Source organism: Amblyomma americanum, chromosome 4 (genome assembly GCF_052857255.1).
Source record: "Amblyomma americanum isolate KBUSLIRL-KWMA chromosome 4, ASM5285725v1, whole genome shotgun sequence".
In the NCBI taxonomy this organism is placed as follows: Eukaryota; Metazoa; Arthropoda; class Arachnida; order Ixodida; family Ixodidae; genus Amblyomma; species Amblyomma americanum.
This window is the reverse complement of record NC_135500.1, coordinates 77,031,874-77,050,538: the sequence shown is the minus strand read 5'-3', so window position 1 is coordinate 77,050,538 and position 18,665 is coordinate 77,031,874. Positions and strand designations below refer to the sequence as shown.

General features: G+C 50.4%; 1 protein-coding gene across 11 annotated transcripts in view; it reads left to right on the top strand.

Moving 5' to 3' along the window:
• Nucleotides 1-18,665, top strand: part of LOC144128052 (ETS homologous factor-like) — a 402,718-nt gene that overhangs the window by 252,449 nt on the left and 131,604 nt on the right. For 2 of the 11 annotated variants that reach the window (XM_077661109.1, XM_077661098.1), the window contains exon 1: nt 12,227-12,676. The exons of 2 other annotated variants lie outside the window; for them this stretch is intronic. In XM_077661109.1, the coding sequence (XP_077517235.1) occupies nt 12,258-12,676 (419 nt within the window). In that variant the 5' untranslated portion in view covers nt 12,227-12,257. Of the gene's footprint in view, nt 1-12,219; nt 12,677-18,665 lie in introns of those variants that run through there. 7 more of the 11 variants (XM_077661102.1, XM_077661107.1, XM_077661101.1 and 4 more) reach the window with 7 other exon arrangements.

The following is an 18,665-nucleotide window of genomic DNA, read 5'->3' as shown; positions in this document are numbered from 1 at the left end:
AAGCAGATGGACGCGTAGAGCCACAACTTCTGAGTCGCAACTGCCGTGTTTCCGTGCGAGGACCTCCACCCCCGTTACTCAATGCCAGTTCAGGACCTCTCCAGGGCAGGATAAGTCACTCTGATGCTTCTCTTTGTTTGGGCTCTTCCTCATTATTTAAGTGCTCGTGAAGTACTGTGCAGGCGCTGCGACATGGCTGTATTTTTTTCTGGCGAAGCTGTGTCAAATCGTGAGAAGAAATAGGGAGCAGTCTGAATCTACCTACATGCAAGATGTTCAAAAGATCCATGTAGAACTCTTACTCCTTTTCAGCTGTTCAGTACGGCAAAAGCTTTGCTCCAAGCGATGTACCAAGTGCGGAAGTGCATCATTCACGTAAAATGAACGACTTCACTTAACATCGGACGTGTGTCTGGGATTCAAGCTGCAAGTGAATCGTAAGTTACAATAAACTGTCGAAATCAGCCACGAATATATCATCCGCCCATGGGACAGAGGGGCAGTAGTCAGGAGGGAGGAGGCTCCAGCGGCAGCAAGGCATGATACACATTTCCGTAACACTGTGACACGGCGATATCAACGCCGCAAGTCCTTGTGCAGTGTTCAGATCTCAAGGACATGCATAAGGTTATAGGGTTCACTGGAACGCGCCGAGTTCTGCTTCATCACTCTATGAGGTCGCCTCTGGATAAAAGCAGAGAAATGCTACCAGCTGTATACTGACCAGTCTCAAGAATAGTTAATCGCATGCCTGCAGCAACAAACCAGACAGAATGGCGGTTTATGAAAGGATATTAGCGGGACGAAAGATAATTAAGAACGGCCACATTTGAATGCACCTTCGTCAGTGCCGGAGGAGGGAAGTTGTATCCTGAGTTGTGCCCTGGGAAGAATCATTCCAGGGAGGCAGGAAATTGTTAGGGGATTCCTGGAATATCCTCGGGATTCTTCTTTGCCCAGGTTGACTAACGCCAACAAAGAATTCCCCTGACGTCTGACCACAATGTGATGTGAGTCAAGACAGCAGTATTCAGTCAGTGAGCCGTCAAAGTATTCCACGGCAACCTTCCCTGAGGAACCTGCTTGCCTAACTCGGACAGCCTTCGGCCTCGCTAAATCTTGAGGAGAATGGTCTGTCTGCGCGCCAGCCAAGAGATTTCCCCCGATCCACGTAATGTACTACAGGAATATTAGTCGCTCGTCGAGACACGAAGCGTGCGAACCACTGAACGAGTCGTTTGTTTGCCTAGCACCGGATCTTCAAGATAACAGGAAAATAAACAATACCGCCATAGCGATACGAAGCACCTTAAGTATCTCTCGAGTTTCTCTGTCATATACTGAAGCAGTTAGATTTGCTGTGGCTAGCAGTCGTCATTAATTTGTCCTTTTTATTAGAAATTGTCCGACTACAGCTTTTCATCCTGGGATGCGTTTCCGTATTAAAACCGTCGTACATCATATAACGCAAGCTACGCGCTTCACCGGTCTGCCTACTCAACATATAAATTAATTTTCCACAAAGCATACGTGATCTCGTGAACGTTCACGGATTTATTCGGTTGTTAAGACGCTTTCTTCCTCTGCCTTCTCTATCCTGTTTTTTTTTTTTTGTTGTCTGTCTTTGCTCTCTTGCAGATTAATCCGAGCGAAGTGCGTCGCAGTTTCTCCGGCCGGTCGAGTTTTTTTTTTTTTCCTTTCCTCGCCATTGTCTGGCGAGGGTCGGAGAAGCGCGGTTGCCGCAAGAGACCCACGCGCCCACCGAGCCGCTCGTAATGGCAGCTTCTGTTTTTTTCTGTTTTATTTTTCTGTCTTCGCTGCTTACACTCTAATTCAGCGCTGACGCAACACAACTTCTTTTGTCAGGTGTATCGCGCGACGCGTGTCCTAAATGAGCACAAGCTGGCGCCTGACACGCTGCTCTGTCAAGTCTGCGTGGCCTGTGCAAGCACCGCTAACAGCCTCTCGGGGTCCCGGGTGGCGTGTCGCGGCGCCTGCTCTTGCGACTGTGTTCGGTAGTTGCCACTGTGCCCTCAGGGGCACACACACAAAAAAAAAGCGGTGGCTGCGTTTCTATGGAGGCAAAACGCTAAGGCGCCCGTGTCCTGTGCGATGTCAGTGCACGTTAAAGATCCCCAGGTGGTCGAAATTATTCCGGAGCCCTCCACTACGGCACCTCTCTATTCCTTTATTCTTTCAATCCCTCCTTTATCCCTTTCCTTACGGCGCGGTTCAGGTGTCCAAAGATACAGTAGACAGATACTGCACCATTTCCTTTCCCCAAAAAAGCAATTAATAAGAAAAAAATAAAGTCACTTTGGAGCACTGTCTCTTCGCGCAAACCACGGCGTAACTCTTTACGAGGTTTGGAGCATTATTGCGTTCGAATACTCATTTGGCGGGTTCATTTTGAGTTTGTTTTTGTAACCCATAAGGAGACGCCTTTCAATACACTTCAAGATTGTTTTAAGCTAGCACATCCCCCTTTTGTCTTCACTTCAGTGAATGACTTTGATGACGTTCCACAAACGTCGATAAAGGGGGTTAATCCATGGTTTACAAGTTATGCTCGTTAAGACGAATATGTTTTCAAACAACTCGAGGTAACTTCCTGCATAGCACTGTACTTCCATTGCAGTAAGAAGTGGAAGGCAGAGTTATACCGCACACTTATAGTCGAGTGCAATTCAAGAAGGAAGCTGAAAATGGCCCTCAAAACAGCCCATCCAGCCAATGGCGTTGACCAACTCTCCCCTCCGCTTTGACTCATCTCCTTGGACCTGCTAGCCCCAAATCGAATATGGTGGTAGATGAATAGGGAAGAACCCCGGCTTAATCGGATTAACCACGGTGTTACTAAAATCCGTCGACGCTATTGGCTGGAGGGTATTGTTTGGGAGACAACTGCCACTTCATTCTTGAGTTGTGTCCGACTACAGTATGAGACATTCCACACGTACGCAACATCAAGTGGTGCATTGGATGAAGAACGCGTGCTTCCTGCGGCCTTTCATGAAATCGGCCTCACACCGCGCTCTCGATTTCTTTTTTTTTTTGCGCTAAAATGCTACTATTTCTTTTGGGTGCGATGGCTCAACTAAGAATGCGGACAATTATTTAGAAATGGAAGAAAATAAAATCGCTTGCTTGCATATTTATTAGCTATCAGAGGCTGATATTCAGCTCAAACACGATTCCACGAGAAAATTTTGATCCCTCGACAACAAGATCGGTGAGAGCCGCGTATTTATGGACGCGATATCAAGAAACAAACTATCCTTATAGCCTCCAACTTAACTTACAATTTCAGAGGAAAACTACAGGTGAAAGGGGCAAGAAAAATAGCAAATAAGACTGCTTCGCGAGAACGAAAGCAAGAGACTGCAACAAGCCCGACCACAAATCGTGCTCACGATTCGATTACTGTCGAGGCCTACAGAAACCGACAGCGGGAGTTCATGACCTGTTCTTGGGGAATGTCGTGCGGCGCAAGTAAGACCCCGCTTGCTTTTAAGACTAAGTAATGGCCGACGCTAGCTTGCATGGGCGCGCCGCAGAAATTCGTGACCATCGACGGGATCACAGAAGACCGTTCCCACCGAAAAGGCTGCACGCGATGGTACGGAAGCTCCTGTGCAGAATCCCGGCCAGGTGAGGGATGCGATCGACGTCCGGTTAGCGGATGGCGCGCAAGAGAAGTCACGGTGCACTGAGTGCCGCTGTAACATACGTAGCGCCACTGTACTGAAATGCTTTGCAAGCGGGTAATGAAAGCTTTTCCTTTAAGGAGGCGAATTTTTCACCGCTTTGGCATATTAATTGCATCCTTTTCTGGTTTCACAAAACTCGGAGTTTGCGAAAGCATTAGAACTTCCCCTGAAAATCGTAAAGCGGCCTTTGGATTGCGTTATGTAAAAGCTATGACACTTGAGCTGTGACAACACTGTTAACAGCACACCCGCTACGGCTTCCTACGGAAACGTGCGACTTCAATCTGAGTTGTTACAGCCTGTGCGAGCCATTTTTTCCCCCTGTAAACTCTCTTCGGAGGTTAAAAACAGCAGTTGCAAGAAATTTTTTGAAAATAGCTGTGTAGTTGTTTTTTCTCTGCCTCTTCTGTCTTCCCGGTCCCTCCCTCTCCTTTCTTCGTACTTTCTTCTACTCTTGCCTCTAGATTGGGCTTGAGAGTTACTTATCAGAGGTTCCAGCATTAAAATTCCAGCGTTCCCGCTAAAGAGGGCCTTGCGCGTGTGAAAGAGCTCCTTTTAAATTCTACAGGGAGTTTGCAGAAAATAAGCATTTACGGGCAAGCCTCTCATCACTAGGACAGCTATAGGCGCTACACGCTTCTATAGCTAGCTGTAGCTCGTAAGCCATTAGGTGTGTGTGCCATAGATGAAGGCTGCAGATTAAATTTTAGCGGGTGGAGTTCTCTTTAAGGCTGACTATACTCGCCGGTCAGGGTATTGAATCACATTACAACTGAATCGAGATCATGAGTGGATTTAAGTAGACGGCCGTTCTACCGATGTCTTGTATGTATGGTTATCTCTCGTCTGTCTTTACCGCCAGATACTTTGTAGCCATCTCGGGTGACTGCTTTTTTTTCTTTTTGTTGTTACATTAGGTCCAAGGCTGCGATGCCATGTTGGTTTATTTCCTTGCAACATATCTTGCAGCCTTGAGTCATGCCGTTGCCTAATCCTTTGGCGATAAGTAGAAGCTGGAACGTAGCCCGCTGTCAGGATGGGCGGACCGTCGCTAGCCATTCTCGTCGTCGTGCGAGCGGACCGCGCCTCCGCTCAGGTCAGCCTTGGCGAGTATAGTATGTTGCAGCGAGTTGCACAAAGCGATCGAAAGAAGAAATACGCACAAAAAAAAGGGTAGGGAGGAAAGCTTTAATGTAAAGAAGATGGGAGAGTTCGGCCACAGTAGCATGCTCCTGTAGGACTGTAAGAAGGAGAAAACGTATGATGTGGAAACGACGGTTGCATGCTGGCATAGTGCAATGTGCTGCAAACTGAAAATACCCTGTAGGAGCAAGTGCACTCACGGGTGCACACGCTCATCGCGTCCACGCATGTACGAGTGTATGTACTGAAATGCCGCACATCCAGCGATGATAAGCAAATTCTCTTCCTCTCTGCTAAACAGCCGCACGCTTTTCTGAAAGCTTCCCTTTTTTTTTTCTCGCAATGCTCACTCCGTGAATAACTCTGTCCGAGCTTTTCGTTGAAGGCTGCGTAACAAAGAGCGCAGCACTGGATTCATAGTAGCAATCCCTGCGTCCTGAGAGGTGCGCTCTGCCGCTGTGCCAAAGCACCTCCACGTGGTTTGGAGTCATATGACGACTGTGGGACATGGCGAACAAACTGTGCGGTATAGCCTGAGTGAACGCGGATGATCCGTGGCCGACCCAAATCGACCTTCATAAAGGGAGCCGTGCATAGCCAGCTGACCGTCCAAGCCTGGAGGGTCGTCTTCGACAGCGGTTTGCCGGACTTGCGCGAACCACCCTCGCAGTCTTTTCAAGTCAATAAACGTTCCCGCTCCCTCTCTCTCCATCTCACGGCAGTGATGGCGACAACTACACTCAGCCTTAGCTATGGCCGCGGAGTAGAAACTGTTTCGTTCTGGTGCTGGCAGCAGTGACAACACCCATGCCTCTCTGCATTTGGATGTGGTGATCTGCCGTCTTCGTAAATAATTAGGAGCTCAAAAATTCCCAACATCTGAACGCTGAAAGTCAACATCATCAGCATAACTATGTCTACTGCAGGACAAAGCCTCTCCCACGTCATCTAATTAGCCCTAACCTGGTCCAGCTGAGACCAAGTTACCCTCGCGTACATCCGTCCAACTAACCCTCTGCCGTCCCCTTCTATGTTTGAGTTCCCTTGGAATCCATTGAGAAAGACCATCGGTTATCTTGCCTTCACATTACATGCCCTACACCCATGCGTATTTCTTCTTCTTGATTTCAACTAGGATATCACTAACACGAATTTGTTCCATCACCCACGCTGCTCTGTAAGGCTAAAGGTACTAGTCCTCAAAGACTCAGCTATCAGCTACAGTTGATTCTGCGTAGAGTGAACTTTGTGTAGACCGAAACACCCTGTACCCTGCGCTCTCTAACCAAAGCTGCCCTTGCGCCATTAAAAACCATAATAATCATCATCGTCGTACTGCGGGTATTGAATTTCCTCGCTTGCCTGCTCCTTGCCTCGCTGATCTCTCTGCCTTTCTTTTCTCTGTCTTTCCCTCTTCCACGCCGTTTTCGTGGCGCCACAAGCCCCTGTCAAGACACTGGCGCTGGGCCAGGTCTGGCACGTCACATAAATACGGCTGAAATCATCGCAGCGGAGACGTTCAGTGCCGTAGGCGCTGACGTGTCTTGCGTCACCGGCGCTCCGTGGCTCCGCGACAACCCTTATCGGCCAGATCTGTTCGATCAGCGGCTCTGCGCAAGCTGCCCTCTCGTTTGCGATCTTCCACCTTTGTGTTCTTTCGAGGTACCGTCCGTCGTTGCCTGGAGGCGAGCCGCACGCGCAGCAAAGCGAGGCGAAAGCATTGCATCGTGCGGCGCACGAAACTGTGAACATGGCCGCCGCGTCTCGAGCGCTACTGCTGCAGCCGCGGCCCCGTAATTCCAGCCATCCTCGTCGCTGTCGCTGCTGTTCATTCTCGAGGCGCATCTGGTGCTTATACGAGCCTCGGGAGGACGGGCAGACGGTCGTAATGAGTGCGCTCCAGAGACACCTCTGTCCGTCGCCTCGCGTCAAAACTGAGGCGCGCCTCCCCTTTTCCTTATTTTTGTCTATACAGTCCGTCCTTTGTATGGCAGCGTTGCCACACTGCCACCGCCATTCATGAGCGCCTGCTTTGTTCTTCTCCCGACCCGGTCGGCTTGGCGAAAGCAGTGCTGTTCGCAATAGCATCCGACTGGGTGATGCACGGCTTAGCTCATGACGGTGGCCTTGGCTTCACTCGGGCCCTCTCAAGGGTGAAAGCCGGTGTGGCATGTCATCTTGCAGAAACAATAAAATCTGGCACCCCAGTCCATGCCGAGCTTCTATCCGCGATTGTTCCGACCGAGTGATAGTATGTGAGAGTGCTCAGACGTCATAAACCGTTATCAGTTATGTAATCCAATGATAACGGAAGAGCAGATTCCGTGACCCTGGACCATGTATAGTCCCGTGGCGAGTGTTATCGGGCATAAGAAAAAACGAAGATACGGCTGCCTTGCAGGGCATTGGCAAACTTTGGTTGTTATCAAGCCTCTTTTGCCGAAACATGCGCGCCCTTTCTTCGGCGACGCTGCAAAGTGCGCTGTCCAGCTGGACGAGAGGCGCTTGATGACGGCTGCTTCTCACACCGAAATAGGAAACAGGGAAGTCAAGAACGCTTCCCACCTCAAATGGAGGTGAGTGAAGGTGGCGGCAGGTTCAGTAGCCCAGGGACCGGTCCGATACTCGAGTACGACAGCCACCATCTGTGAGCCGTCCTAGAATGCGCGAAGCCTTCCCAGCAATGCATTTCATGCTTACAACTACTCTCGACGACGAGATGGACTCGGCATTTTAGCGAGAAATTGTCTAAGGGAAAAAGGTTAAAAACCTCATATTTTTTATGCACTTCAGAAAAAGCATTGCGCAAATAGCAAACCCCCCCCTACCCCCCTACCCCCTAAACGCACCCTCCAAGAGTCACCCATAAATTAAGCCCCCAGGAGACACCCATCTGGTATTTGCACCGAAAAGAAAAACCTTCTTTACTGAGCACGTACCGCATTCCGCAACACGTGGCAACAATCCAACATGTCCTGCAGTGCAAATGTAGGCTGTGCACAAGTTCTCTTCTGTTTATTCTGGTGAGTGCTAACCACGGATTTGCTGACCACATTGCGACATTCGCGTATAGCGGAAGCATAGCTTGAAACAGCGAGCCCTCTATCTTATCTTCGGATGTCATAAATTGTTCCTTGTTCCGTACTTTGCGACGCCGTTTGAAGAGTACGCATTGCAAAGCGCTTTTCTTTCTGGTCTCGCTAGAACCGGTGTTTTTTGCAGGCTTCAGACCAAGCTCCCGTTATGGGCTCTGCGCCACCGGTGCAATTATCGACATCGAGGAGAGCGAGACCTCTCGACCGCTGTTCTACAACCCTGAGCCGCTCCCCTGCGCTATCGCGCACTGATAACGGAATAGGCATTGCCCTCACACCGAGCAACATCTTTTGCATTTTTGTCCATTGTTTGGGAAACAGATTTTATCAATAAGGAACTGCAGGAAGCTGTTGCTTTATTGTCTGATTCTTCAATCGCCCTAGCACTGATTGGTAAAGAACCTTGTGACACATTCGCTAGCGGTACGGCCTCGCTTTTAAGCGAGGAAGGGGCATCCGTCAACTTTCTCGTCAAACGCATACCCAACAATTCTGAACAAAGGCGATTATGAACGCGGAAGAGCTTAGGAACGCATTTTTTATATATTGTAAGATTTCGCAATAGCAATCAATATATCCGCAGATCTCCCAACGGCAGGCTTGCATTTTAACGCGATAGCATTAAAGGCCCCGTTACCCAGAAAATCCGGCGTCGGCGTTGCCGGCGTTGTGAGCGACAAATCACGGCCATGCCTCTGGCAGATGGGGTCCAGAGAGCAGCATAGGAGGCAGGTGGACCACCTAGATCACGTGACCTTGCGACGTCATCCCAACCTGGCCACCGGATTGTGAGCAAACTGCCCACCGTGGAAGGTGCCAGTTGAATTAATGAGTGGTCGCTCGGGAAGAGCTACCTGGACCCCACAAGGCCCACCTCTGGAAGGACTTGACATCGCTTGGCAGTCGCGAATCGCTTAACCGCTGCATCACTGCGCCATGACGCTTATGGGGACTCCAAGGGATCTGTGAATGTAAAGAAGGGTGACCTTGTGGGTATATGGTAATTGACCCATTACGTTATCGTGTCATAACGTTAAGGCGGAGCTTAAGTGCCCCCTACTTTTTTTTTCTTGCTATTAACGTTCTTTTTTTTTTCGTCAAAGGCGTTCCCAATTCGTTCGTTACGGTAGTCTTAACTGATCGAAGCGAGAATGGAGAATTACACTCAACAATTCCATAACAGTGCCTTACAATTATTCAGTATTCATAATTTCTGTCCATGATTCATCCTGCAGCGGGAACGACCTTGGCTCACCCAGTTTCAGCAACGCGAAACACTGTCCTTTCCGTACGCCATATATTCACCGACTCCAGTTCCGGCAAGGACCACGACAGCCAGTGTCTTCCTTTCCTTAAAGCTCGCGTGCAAAGTCCCGACCGTCGTTGCCTGTCCCAGCACTTAATGTCAACCCACGGCTTGGCTGAGGGAACAGAAACAAAGCGAAGGACGCATTCATAACGCGAATGGTAACGGTTATGACAACACGTGCATCGGTGCACTTAACGCTCACGTCTGTGTGGGCTACAAATAGTTGCACATTATTGCTCCACGCTGTGGCCAGCCCATGTTCAGGCACACGGCCCCTCTTTTGCGCATGCGAGAACGCGTTATTGGCGAGATGGAAGAGGAAAGACTGATCGTGTCGTACTTTATTGATCAGGCTGTGGCGGTCAGAAACGTGCCATCGAATAAGGATGGGCCATTCGCTTTTGTAGTGGTGAAAGCCGTTGCTCAGTTCGTATTGTGCGTGCAGCGCCTGCATTCCGGCGTTCGTTACTTAGACCAGAAATGGCATTCTTCGCAGGACGTAGGAAAATTGGCGTTGCTATTAGATGCATGGTCATGGCGCAATTCACCGTGTACCTTCGTCCACGTTTGTCGACTAAGAAAACGTACTCGCTTTTTTCCTCTGACTCAAAAGGATAGCTGGTGTTCATCTATTTTTTTCTGCGTCCGCTTTTTCCACCGAAAACGTCACGTGAGCACAAACGTTATTTTTACAGCGCGTGCTGTTACCTTCCCCTGCCTCCTAGATGAGCGTCGACTGTGGGGACGATGCCTCAGCTTCCGTGATCACCTGTCAACCCTGTACACTCAGCCACTGCCTCAGATTGCATGCCGCGGTATGCTGCGCGCCTGCGCAGTAGCAGCCGCAGCGCAGTTATGACACAGCCGCCAGCGACAACATGGCACATCAGCCTGGTTGCGGCAGGGTCATGGAGATAGCCGCGTCGAGCTCTGAATGCTACACCTAAGCAGGAGGACACAAATGTGCGGTAGGGTCAAACAGAGTCAGAACGCTCTCGGGACGCTGTACAGTCGACGTCACATCGTGTTGAGCGCTCGAGCAGGGCATACCTGGCAACAAAAACTGAAGTTGTATAGCAGCCCATGATTTCCGGGCAAAGTTCTCGCGTCTACTTAGTTTGCGGGTATATCTGGTGCCACTTCCACGCAAGTGTTGACCCTGGAACCTAGCGGCTGCGACAAGACCTAGATTTGTTTGCAGCGAAGTGCCCCGCCCGAGAGCTCTACACTAGGGTGACGCAGACTGTACGCAGTCGCGCTGCGCGACAACATGCACAAGCTCGTGCCAACACATTTCTAAAACCATGCATAAAGCACTTGTTGAAACCGTGCGAAAACAGAAACACAATCGAAGCCCATGTGTTGTACGAAGTTCACGCTCAAGATCCCCAGGTGGCCGAAATTATTCCAGAACCTTCCACTGAGGCAATTCTTGCTTCTTTCGCCCTCTCCTTCGTCCCTTTCCGCACGACACTGTTAAGGTTTCACCGAGAAGGGAGACAGTTGCCGCGTTATTCCATTCCTCAAAACTTTCTCTCTTCTTTTTTTTTAAATTTCAAACCAGTATTTTCGGTTAACCTCCCAGCGTTTTCTTCTCCACCCTCTATCTCGGCCTCGTTCTCTTGCTACAGCGACTCCACCCGGAGGTGTGGTTTTTTTTTTTGCCCCCTCGGACTGCGTAAATCTCCTAGCAATACTTTTGCAACGCTCGTGGCCGGACGGAGTCCATCATTCTTCATCTACACACACCGAGTGCTCATGGCGGTGCGAATCGCTCGTAGGCCGTGGCAGCTGTTTTCGCGTTCGTGGACAGCCTCTCGGTCACTGGATGCGACCCTTACGTCACCGCCAGCTTTCTCCGGCCGTGCACGCGATTTCGTCAAACCAACCCCAGATGCATGCGCAGTGCATCTTTCGTATGTACACTACACTGCACTGCACTTTCGTATGTACCCTCGTATGTACACTGCACTGCCAGGACGTGCAGCGTGCCGCGTGCAGAGCAAGACCACACGGTTTCGTGCGCGCCCACGAGGGCCCCTATCTGCCGTACTCCACCGCCTGTGACAAGACATCATGCGTGCCAACGCTGCTCGCAGTTCCTGGACAGTGGAACTTTTCTTTTTCGCTTTAAACGACATTTGTTCCGGGTAGTTTCACTGCCCTTATAATTCTACTTCTTAATGTATACACTCATACTTCTAAAAGAATATAACTGTATTTTACTGGTACTCACCTATGGCGCATAAATGTGGAGGCTAACGAGAAGGGTGCAACATAAATTGATGACAATGCAACGAGCGATGGAAAGGAAAGTTGGTGTGACATTAAAAGACGGGAAGAGAGCAGAGTGGATCAGGGAACAAACGCGAGCTAATTACATATCAGTCTAAATATGCAAGTAGAAATCGGCGTGGGTAGGGAATGCAATGCGAAGGCGAGATAACAGATGGTCTTTAACTGCCACTTGCCAGGATGGCAGAGTGGGCGCGCTGTCAATCCAGTGTGCGGAACGCACTCAACCTTGCAGACGCCAAAGCGCGTCTATACTTTCCCGATGCACCACAGATTTCGCTCTCTAACCAGGTTCAGCAGTTATTAATCCGCAGCTACTTTTATAGGTCGCGCACGAACCTTTAAAAAACGCCGATGTATTATGTTTAAAGCAAACACAACAGCATGCCAGCCGTGTGGAGGCAGCACAGGATGGGCAGACTTTGCTGTACACTGCTTCCGACAGTGTTTCCAAGCGCTCGATGGGTGGAGATTTTACGTCTCTGAAAAACACAGCTCGACGCGTATCGCGACTGCTTCCTCTTTGCCGTCGCTCAGGCGTCATGCGATCGGGTCGTTATCTCCGTCCGTCTCCGTGCGTAATCTCGTGAGCGCCTTTTGTTGGCGCACTTGCTCCTATGCGCCTCACGAAAGGCTCGCTCCCGGGGCACTCCCACTTGTGTGCTTCTCGCATACGCGTGAACAGGGAGGCCCCAGTTTGTTGCAATGCTGCCGTACGTCGGATGGCGTCGCAGGCAGATGGGAGCCCCGACCGACCGCCACAGGGCGCGACCCGGAGTCGGCGATTCGTCGCCCCTCCTGTGCGTACCGCAAACGGAGGGCCATCAACGAGGCGTCGGTTCCCGCGGATTTAACGCAGCTATGGCATTGTTGCCGCTCCCAAAGCTGCTTTTGCCTCCGACAGTCCGCCGACCTGACCACCGGCCTGTGGTTTTCTCCTATGGAACACCTATGCGACGTATTGTCGAAGCCGAATCTGATCCTACTGTTGCGTCTACAACTCGTACGCCAGGAAGGAAAGTTTCGGCTTTGGTGCGTGGTTTACTTGGTGCAGTACGAGAAGCGGTGCCGACTGAACTGCTGATGACTTGTTCCAGCTCCGCCAGCCTTGTCCGGATATCCAGGTGAGGTATCTCAACTTCGGCAGTGAGAGCCAACTGACATGATGGAACTCGGCATCGTCTAAGACGCGAATACAAATCATGTGTGCCACCAGAATGCGCTGCTAAAGTGACTATACAGTCCATTATCAGCACTTGCGCACTAGGTTGTCCATTTTTATTGCCGGTTATTCTGTCTCCAACTAAGGAAAAGGGTTCAGCTTAAGCGAAGGACAACGCAAGGAGCTATGCAAATAAAAATGATAGGTGCAACTTTGAGAGACCGGAAGCGGGCAGAGTGGGTGAGGGAACAAACGCGTGTTAATGACATCCTAGTCGAAATGAAGACGAATAAATGGGCATGGCATGTACTGTGAAGGCAAGATAATCGATGGTCATTAGAAGTAACGGAGTGGATTCCAAGAGAAGGCAAGCGTTGCAGGGGCGATAGAAGGTTAGGTGGCGGATGAGATTTAGAAGTTTTCAGGCATAGGGTGGATGCAGTTGGCAAAGGACAGGGTTAATTGGAGAGACATGGGAGATGCCTTTGGCCTGCATTGGGCGTAGTCAGGCTAATGATGATGATGACAACGATGATGATGATGATGATTCAGCTTCTAGTGTTATTTAGTAAAACGAGCTTTTGGGCAAGTTGGTTACTTTGCTTCCACATAACTGCAGCGAAAAAATTACGAGCACAAAAAAGGGAAGCGTTATACTTGCCAGGTTCAGATTCCAATGGCGGCCTGTCCGGAGCCAGAGACTCTTGGCACCCTCCGCTGCGTCATAGGTCTGACCGCCGCCCTGGTCAGTTGTGTCGCAGCCGCTTGGGACTCAGGGCCAATGGGTAATTGGTTTAGTCATATCGGAGGTTACGGCCAAATACAACACCAGGGTGGCGAAATCATGTTCTGGTGAGGAGCGCCTTGTCGGTTCTGGCCACCGAGATAAGGCCGCACCCTAGGCCTGCTTGTGCAATCAATGCGAGTTAATGACATTCTAGTAGAAATGAAGAGGAAGAAATGCGCGTAGGCAGCAAATGTAAGGTGAGGGCAAGATAACCGATGGTCCTTAAGAGTAACGCAATGGATTCCAAGGGAAGGCAAGAGTATCAGGAGGCGGCAGAAAGGTGGGCGGATGAGATTAAAAATCTTCGACACAGTTATTACTATTGTTATACGGCTCACCTACTGGGATCTTGAGAAAAAAAAAGCGAAAACTAAAGGTGCTTTGCGCTAACTGACGTGGCTTTAGAGCATTGCTCATGTGGTCTCTCTAATCTGGCAGCGCGTCATAGCCACGTATTGAGGATAAACATATATATATATATATATATATATATATATAGGGCTTTATCTGAGTGTTTCTTATCCCAAGCAGTGTAATTAATGCTGCTAGCTTCGTAACTACAAAGAGTGTGGTTTTAGAGGGGTTTAAAGTCCCAAGGCGACCCAGACTTTGAATGATGCCGTAGTGGAGGGCTCTGGAAATTTGCACCACCTGGGGTTCTTTAACGTACACTGACATCGCGATTAACCATTACATAGTTTTGCCCCTTTCCACTCTCTATTGTCGGTTTCGTCCTCCATTGTCCGTAATCGTGCAATGTAGCTCAGGGAGAATATTTAAGCTTGCCTAGTTGGTCCGTAATAGAAGTGCTAAGAAGTCCTCGCTTCCCATTGTCTCACTCCATATTTACTGCAGTTCAGGTGTGCACCTCGGTGGAAAGTAATCAGCCTAGTGATCTATAGTTACCCTTAGGGCGCCAGTATTACTTTCCGCTTCTTCTCTTAGCGTTTGTAGAAACTCGAACTTCAGCGGGTTTAAATTTCCCCCGTGGCAACATGCATGGACATCCCGAACGGAACAAGCGGCTATAAATGTATTGAAAAAAAAAACGCATTTTCGCCGCTCTTCTGGTCTCAGGCACGGCCGCCACTGCAGCAAAACTCTCCGGTAACATATAACCGGCAAGTTTGTCTTATGAACTTTTTCGCTTCTTTTTTTTTACTGTTGATTCTAACAAATACTGTGAGGGGGGGGGGGGGGCTGGAAAAAGTAAATAAATTGCAGGGTCCCGGCCCGTTCAGCAGACCATCACACGCCAACGCGCACACCTCTCCCACCTTCCTGTCGCTTGAGATACGGCGTTCCACGGCAGGTCTGGGGCGCTCTGTCTGTCGTCGCTCGCTCTAACGGCCTCTTTAGTTGCACGTGGCCGAGCAAGGCGCCCATAGTGCGTACGTGTCCCGTCCCGCCCCGAGTCAGTGCCGCTATCCTCGTCGCGCATGCGCCGAGGCCCCGTGGCCAATGCGACGGCCTCTTTCTTCGCGCCGATGCGCGACTGTCGCCGGCCGACGTCCCGATTGGCGCCCGCCGTCGCCCCGTCAGGCTGACAGCACACCCCAAAGCGGTGGAGTACGCTTACGCGCACGCTCGAGCCGCTTAGCCAATACAACAGGCCCTCGCCTGCTCGAGATAAACCGAGCAAATCTGTCGGTTTGAGCCTCGAACGTGATTGCTAACCGCCGTGCAACTATGGCGCAACATTTTACGGCCATCGAGAAAGATAGCGCTCGAGGAGGAGCTACGTATTCGATTCTTGTACTGCTGTTGGCGGTGCGCTCCTGCGCTGCCCTCGACTTGAAAGTGCACTAGAGAGGAATCTCAACTCGCCTTTTTTTCAGCGGGCACTCGATCTACACGTTCCGAGCATTCTTAGAAACTTCAAATTATTGTCCTGTTTGGCCGATTTCCCTAACTTAAATCGGTTTAAACGTCCAGGCTCCCGGCTTTCTTTTTTTTTTAACTCAACGCGGTAGGTAGGAGGAGTCAACCAATGCGTCAGACAGCCCCGTGGCGGCTTGCCGCTCTGCCATCGGCGGAGTGACACGTAAATCAAAGAGTCCACGCGTACTTTTATTTCCGTGGGCCTAATTCGCGGCTATATTGTCTGTGACTGAAACTGTTTATTCACAGAAACCTAAAAACAAAATAAAACCGAAAGCGAAGCCGCCACTAGACTTGGCTGAAAGGCACTCCACGCGTTGGCTGACTCCGCCTACCTAACGCGTTGAGATAGAAAAGAAAAGGCCAGAGCCGGCACGTTTAATCCCATTTAATTAGGGCAATCGGCCGCACAGGACAATAATTCGAAGTTACTGAGAATGCCCGGAACTTGTAGATCGAGTTCCCGCGCTAAAAAGACGAGTTCAGATTCCTCTTTAGTGCACATTTAAGCGTATGGCCCAGAGGTGTATCCAGTTAAGGGCGCGAAACTCGAAGGAGGGGGGGGGGGGGGGGGGGGTGCCGAGGACGGTTGTTTGTGGTTAACGAGGGCGAACTGAACCGCTCCTCGAAGTGAGGTGCAGACTACGTCTGTGAACAGTACGCTTACCTCTTACCTATGTAAAAAACAGTAAAAGGGAGAGGGGAGGTGTCCTTTCCCTCCGAAATCTAGCTGCCCCTCCCCATTACGCTCCAAGCAGTGCTCTCGTTGTACATGCGCTACCCTCCTCCCCCTCCATAAGAAGAAAACAATAAAATACGTATCTCTGCCCCATGCCGGAACAGTGCATTTTGTCCCTCCTCCGAGACATCCTGGCCCCGCCGTCCCTTCCTCTTGTCACACCATCACGCATATTGCTCTATTGCGTTCACAAGAGGTTACAGACAACATACCGCGGTAAAATTGTCAGTGCGTTATTTTCGTGTGTGTGTGTGTGTGCGTGTGTGTGTGTGTGTGTGTGCGTGTGTGTGTGTGTGCGCGCGCGCGCGCGCGCGCGCGCGCGTGTGTGTGTGTGTGTGTGTGTGTGTGTGTGTGTGTGTGTGTGTGTGTGTGTGTGTGTGTGTGTGTGTGTGTGTGTGTGTGTGTGTGTGTGTGTGTGTGTGTGTGTGTGTGTGTGTGTGTGTGTGTGTGTGTGTGTGTGTGTGTGTGTGTGTGTGTGTGTGTGTGTGTGTGTGTGTGTGTGTGTGTGTGTGTGTGTGTGTGTGTGTGTGTGTGTGTGTGTGTGTGTGAAATCCTTTTATTCACTCAGGTAGTTTGGTAAAAGAGCACCTTTTTCAAGCCATCCTTGAGTGAAAATAAACAGGCAAGCACAGCTCTGTCCTAAGATTCAACCACTCGCTTATTAACTGGCTTCTCTTGACATCAGTACGCCGTCACAAGCCATATTTTCCTTTGAAACCTTGAAAACACACCGGCCACCGTACCTCCAACAAGAAGGCTCCATACGCCACTATGTCTTTGCATCGACCCGCGGAGAAGGAGCAGAGTTGTTTGAGTAGCCACTTAAAACCTGCGCTCTGGTTGACTTCTTTCTTCTACCACAGACTTTGTCGGCGTTTCTTTCTGGAAGAAACCCTGTTTTGCTTCCCTCATGACAGACGCACACGTGCCGTTACTTTTTATTACTTTCATTATTTCAATTCTACTCTCCCGGCTTCGCGGATGTTATCCCGAGTACCTTATTTACCCCTGAGTACCGACCCATGACCTGAAGCGCTCCAGAAGCTCCAGAGGATTCTTGAAAGCCATCGGTTGATCAGAATCCAGCCTTGACTGACACTCGCCAAGTATTCTGTGCGGACGTCACGGGGAGCGCACTGAAGGCCCCGTGTCCCTCTGCGGGCCTACCAAGCCTCCGTTCTGAATAACCGACTTGTCTCTGGTTGCACAACAGTCTGGTGCATTCGACGCCGGCTTCGCGTTGCATTTAGCATAAGTGGGAGCACGCGATTAATATACGTCCTGAACAAACGACGGAAGCTGTACGTCAGTGCGACGGCTGCCTCACGTAGTGACTTTTATAGTACGTGGCGCGCTGTCTTCTCGTTGACGTCATTTTTTCCCAAATCGTCTTAGTTGGGAAACCGTTGCTAGAGCGACGAGAGGCCGCGCTTCATCGCTCGGTCGGCCGGAGAATCGCGCCCAAGCGGCGTTACGTGCCCCCGCAGTAGCCGCCAGCCTTGGAGAGGTTCCAAAGCGTATGCGTCAGGCGCGTATCGCTTCCCCCCCTCCCCCCACCCCTCGCGTTCTCACCCTGTCGTCGCGCCCAGATCCTCCATCCAGTGCCGCACATGCAGTGCGATCGTGAAGGCGCGCACCCTGCGGTCGTTGCCACCGACGCTGCGCCGCGCATCACAAAAGGATCGCTGCTCGCCCGGTCTATGCGCGGCCTCCACGGGAAGAGTGTGGACGGGAGAAATCGAAACGGCCGGGTGGAACCGGCGCGGCAGACGTGTGGGTCGGCCGCTGCGTGCGCTGCGAGACAGTGAGGGCGAACCGCCCTCAGCTCTGCCCCGGCGGCGAAAAACCGCGGCCGAGAAGGTGCTCGCGCTTTAATAGCGAAACTATACGGAACACCCATTGCAGACAGAGAGCTATTGCACCTTTGACGTGTCGCACGGGTTCTCCGACCAAATTCACAGAACGTTGAGCGAGCCCCGGGTCGGAAACTCATACTTAGGAGTTGGCCTTTTCGTTTTTTATTTACTGAAAATTCGGTGGACTTTTTTGCGGTTTTTATTGCGGGATGCCACTTTCTGTTTGTTTTTTTTTCAGCAAATATTATTTTCGACGAATAAAGTACTGGCTTCTTTCGGTGACTTCATGTAGCAATTCTGCGCGATCAAAAGTTATTTCGAGTCTATCTCGGCATTTTTGAGATTCGGAAAAAATCATTTGTCAGTAATTAACGAGCGAATGATACTACTTGGTGGTCTTTTTGTAGAAAAAACGTTCTACCCTCATTACAAGAATAACTCACGTAAAATATAATAGCCGCCATACAGAAATGGCAGTGGAACTTTACTTCTAAGAAATTGGTGGACATGTTATCGTTGGGTCACGACCGAACAATGGAAACGCCGCAGTCGGGTTGTCCGGTTCTCACGTTGCGTTGAGCGCGAGGGCGGAGCATCGCGTCGTCTGCGCGTTGATGGCAACTATGGAACTTCCAGCCCAATGGCGGTTTCGTGTCAATGCCTTACGTGCATCTGACGGACGTAATCC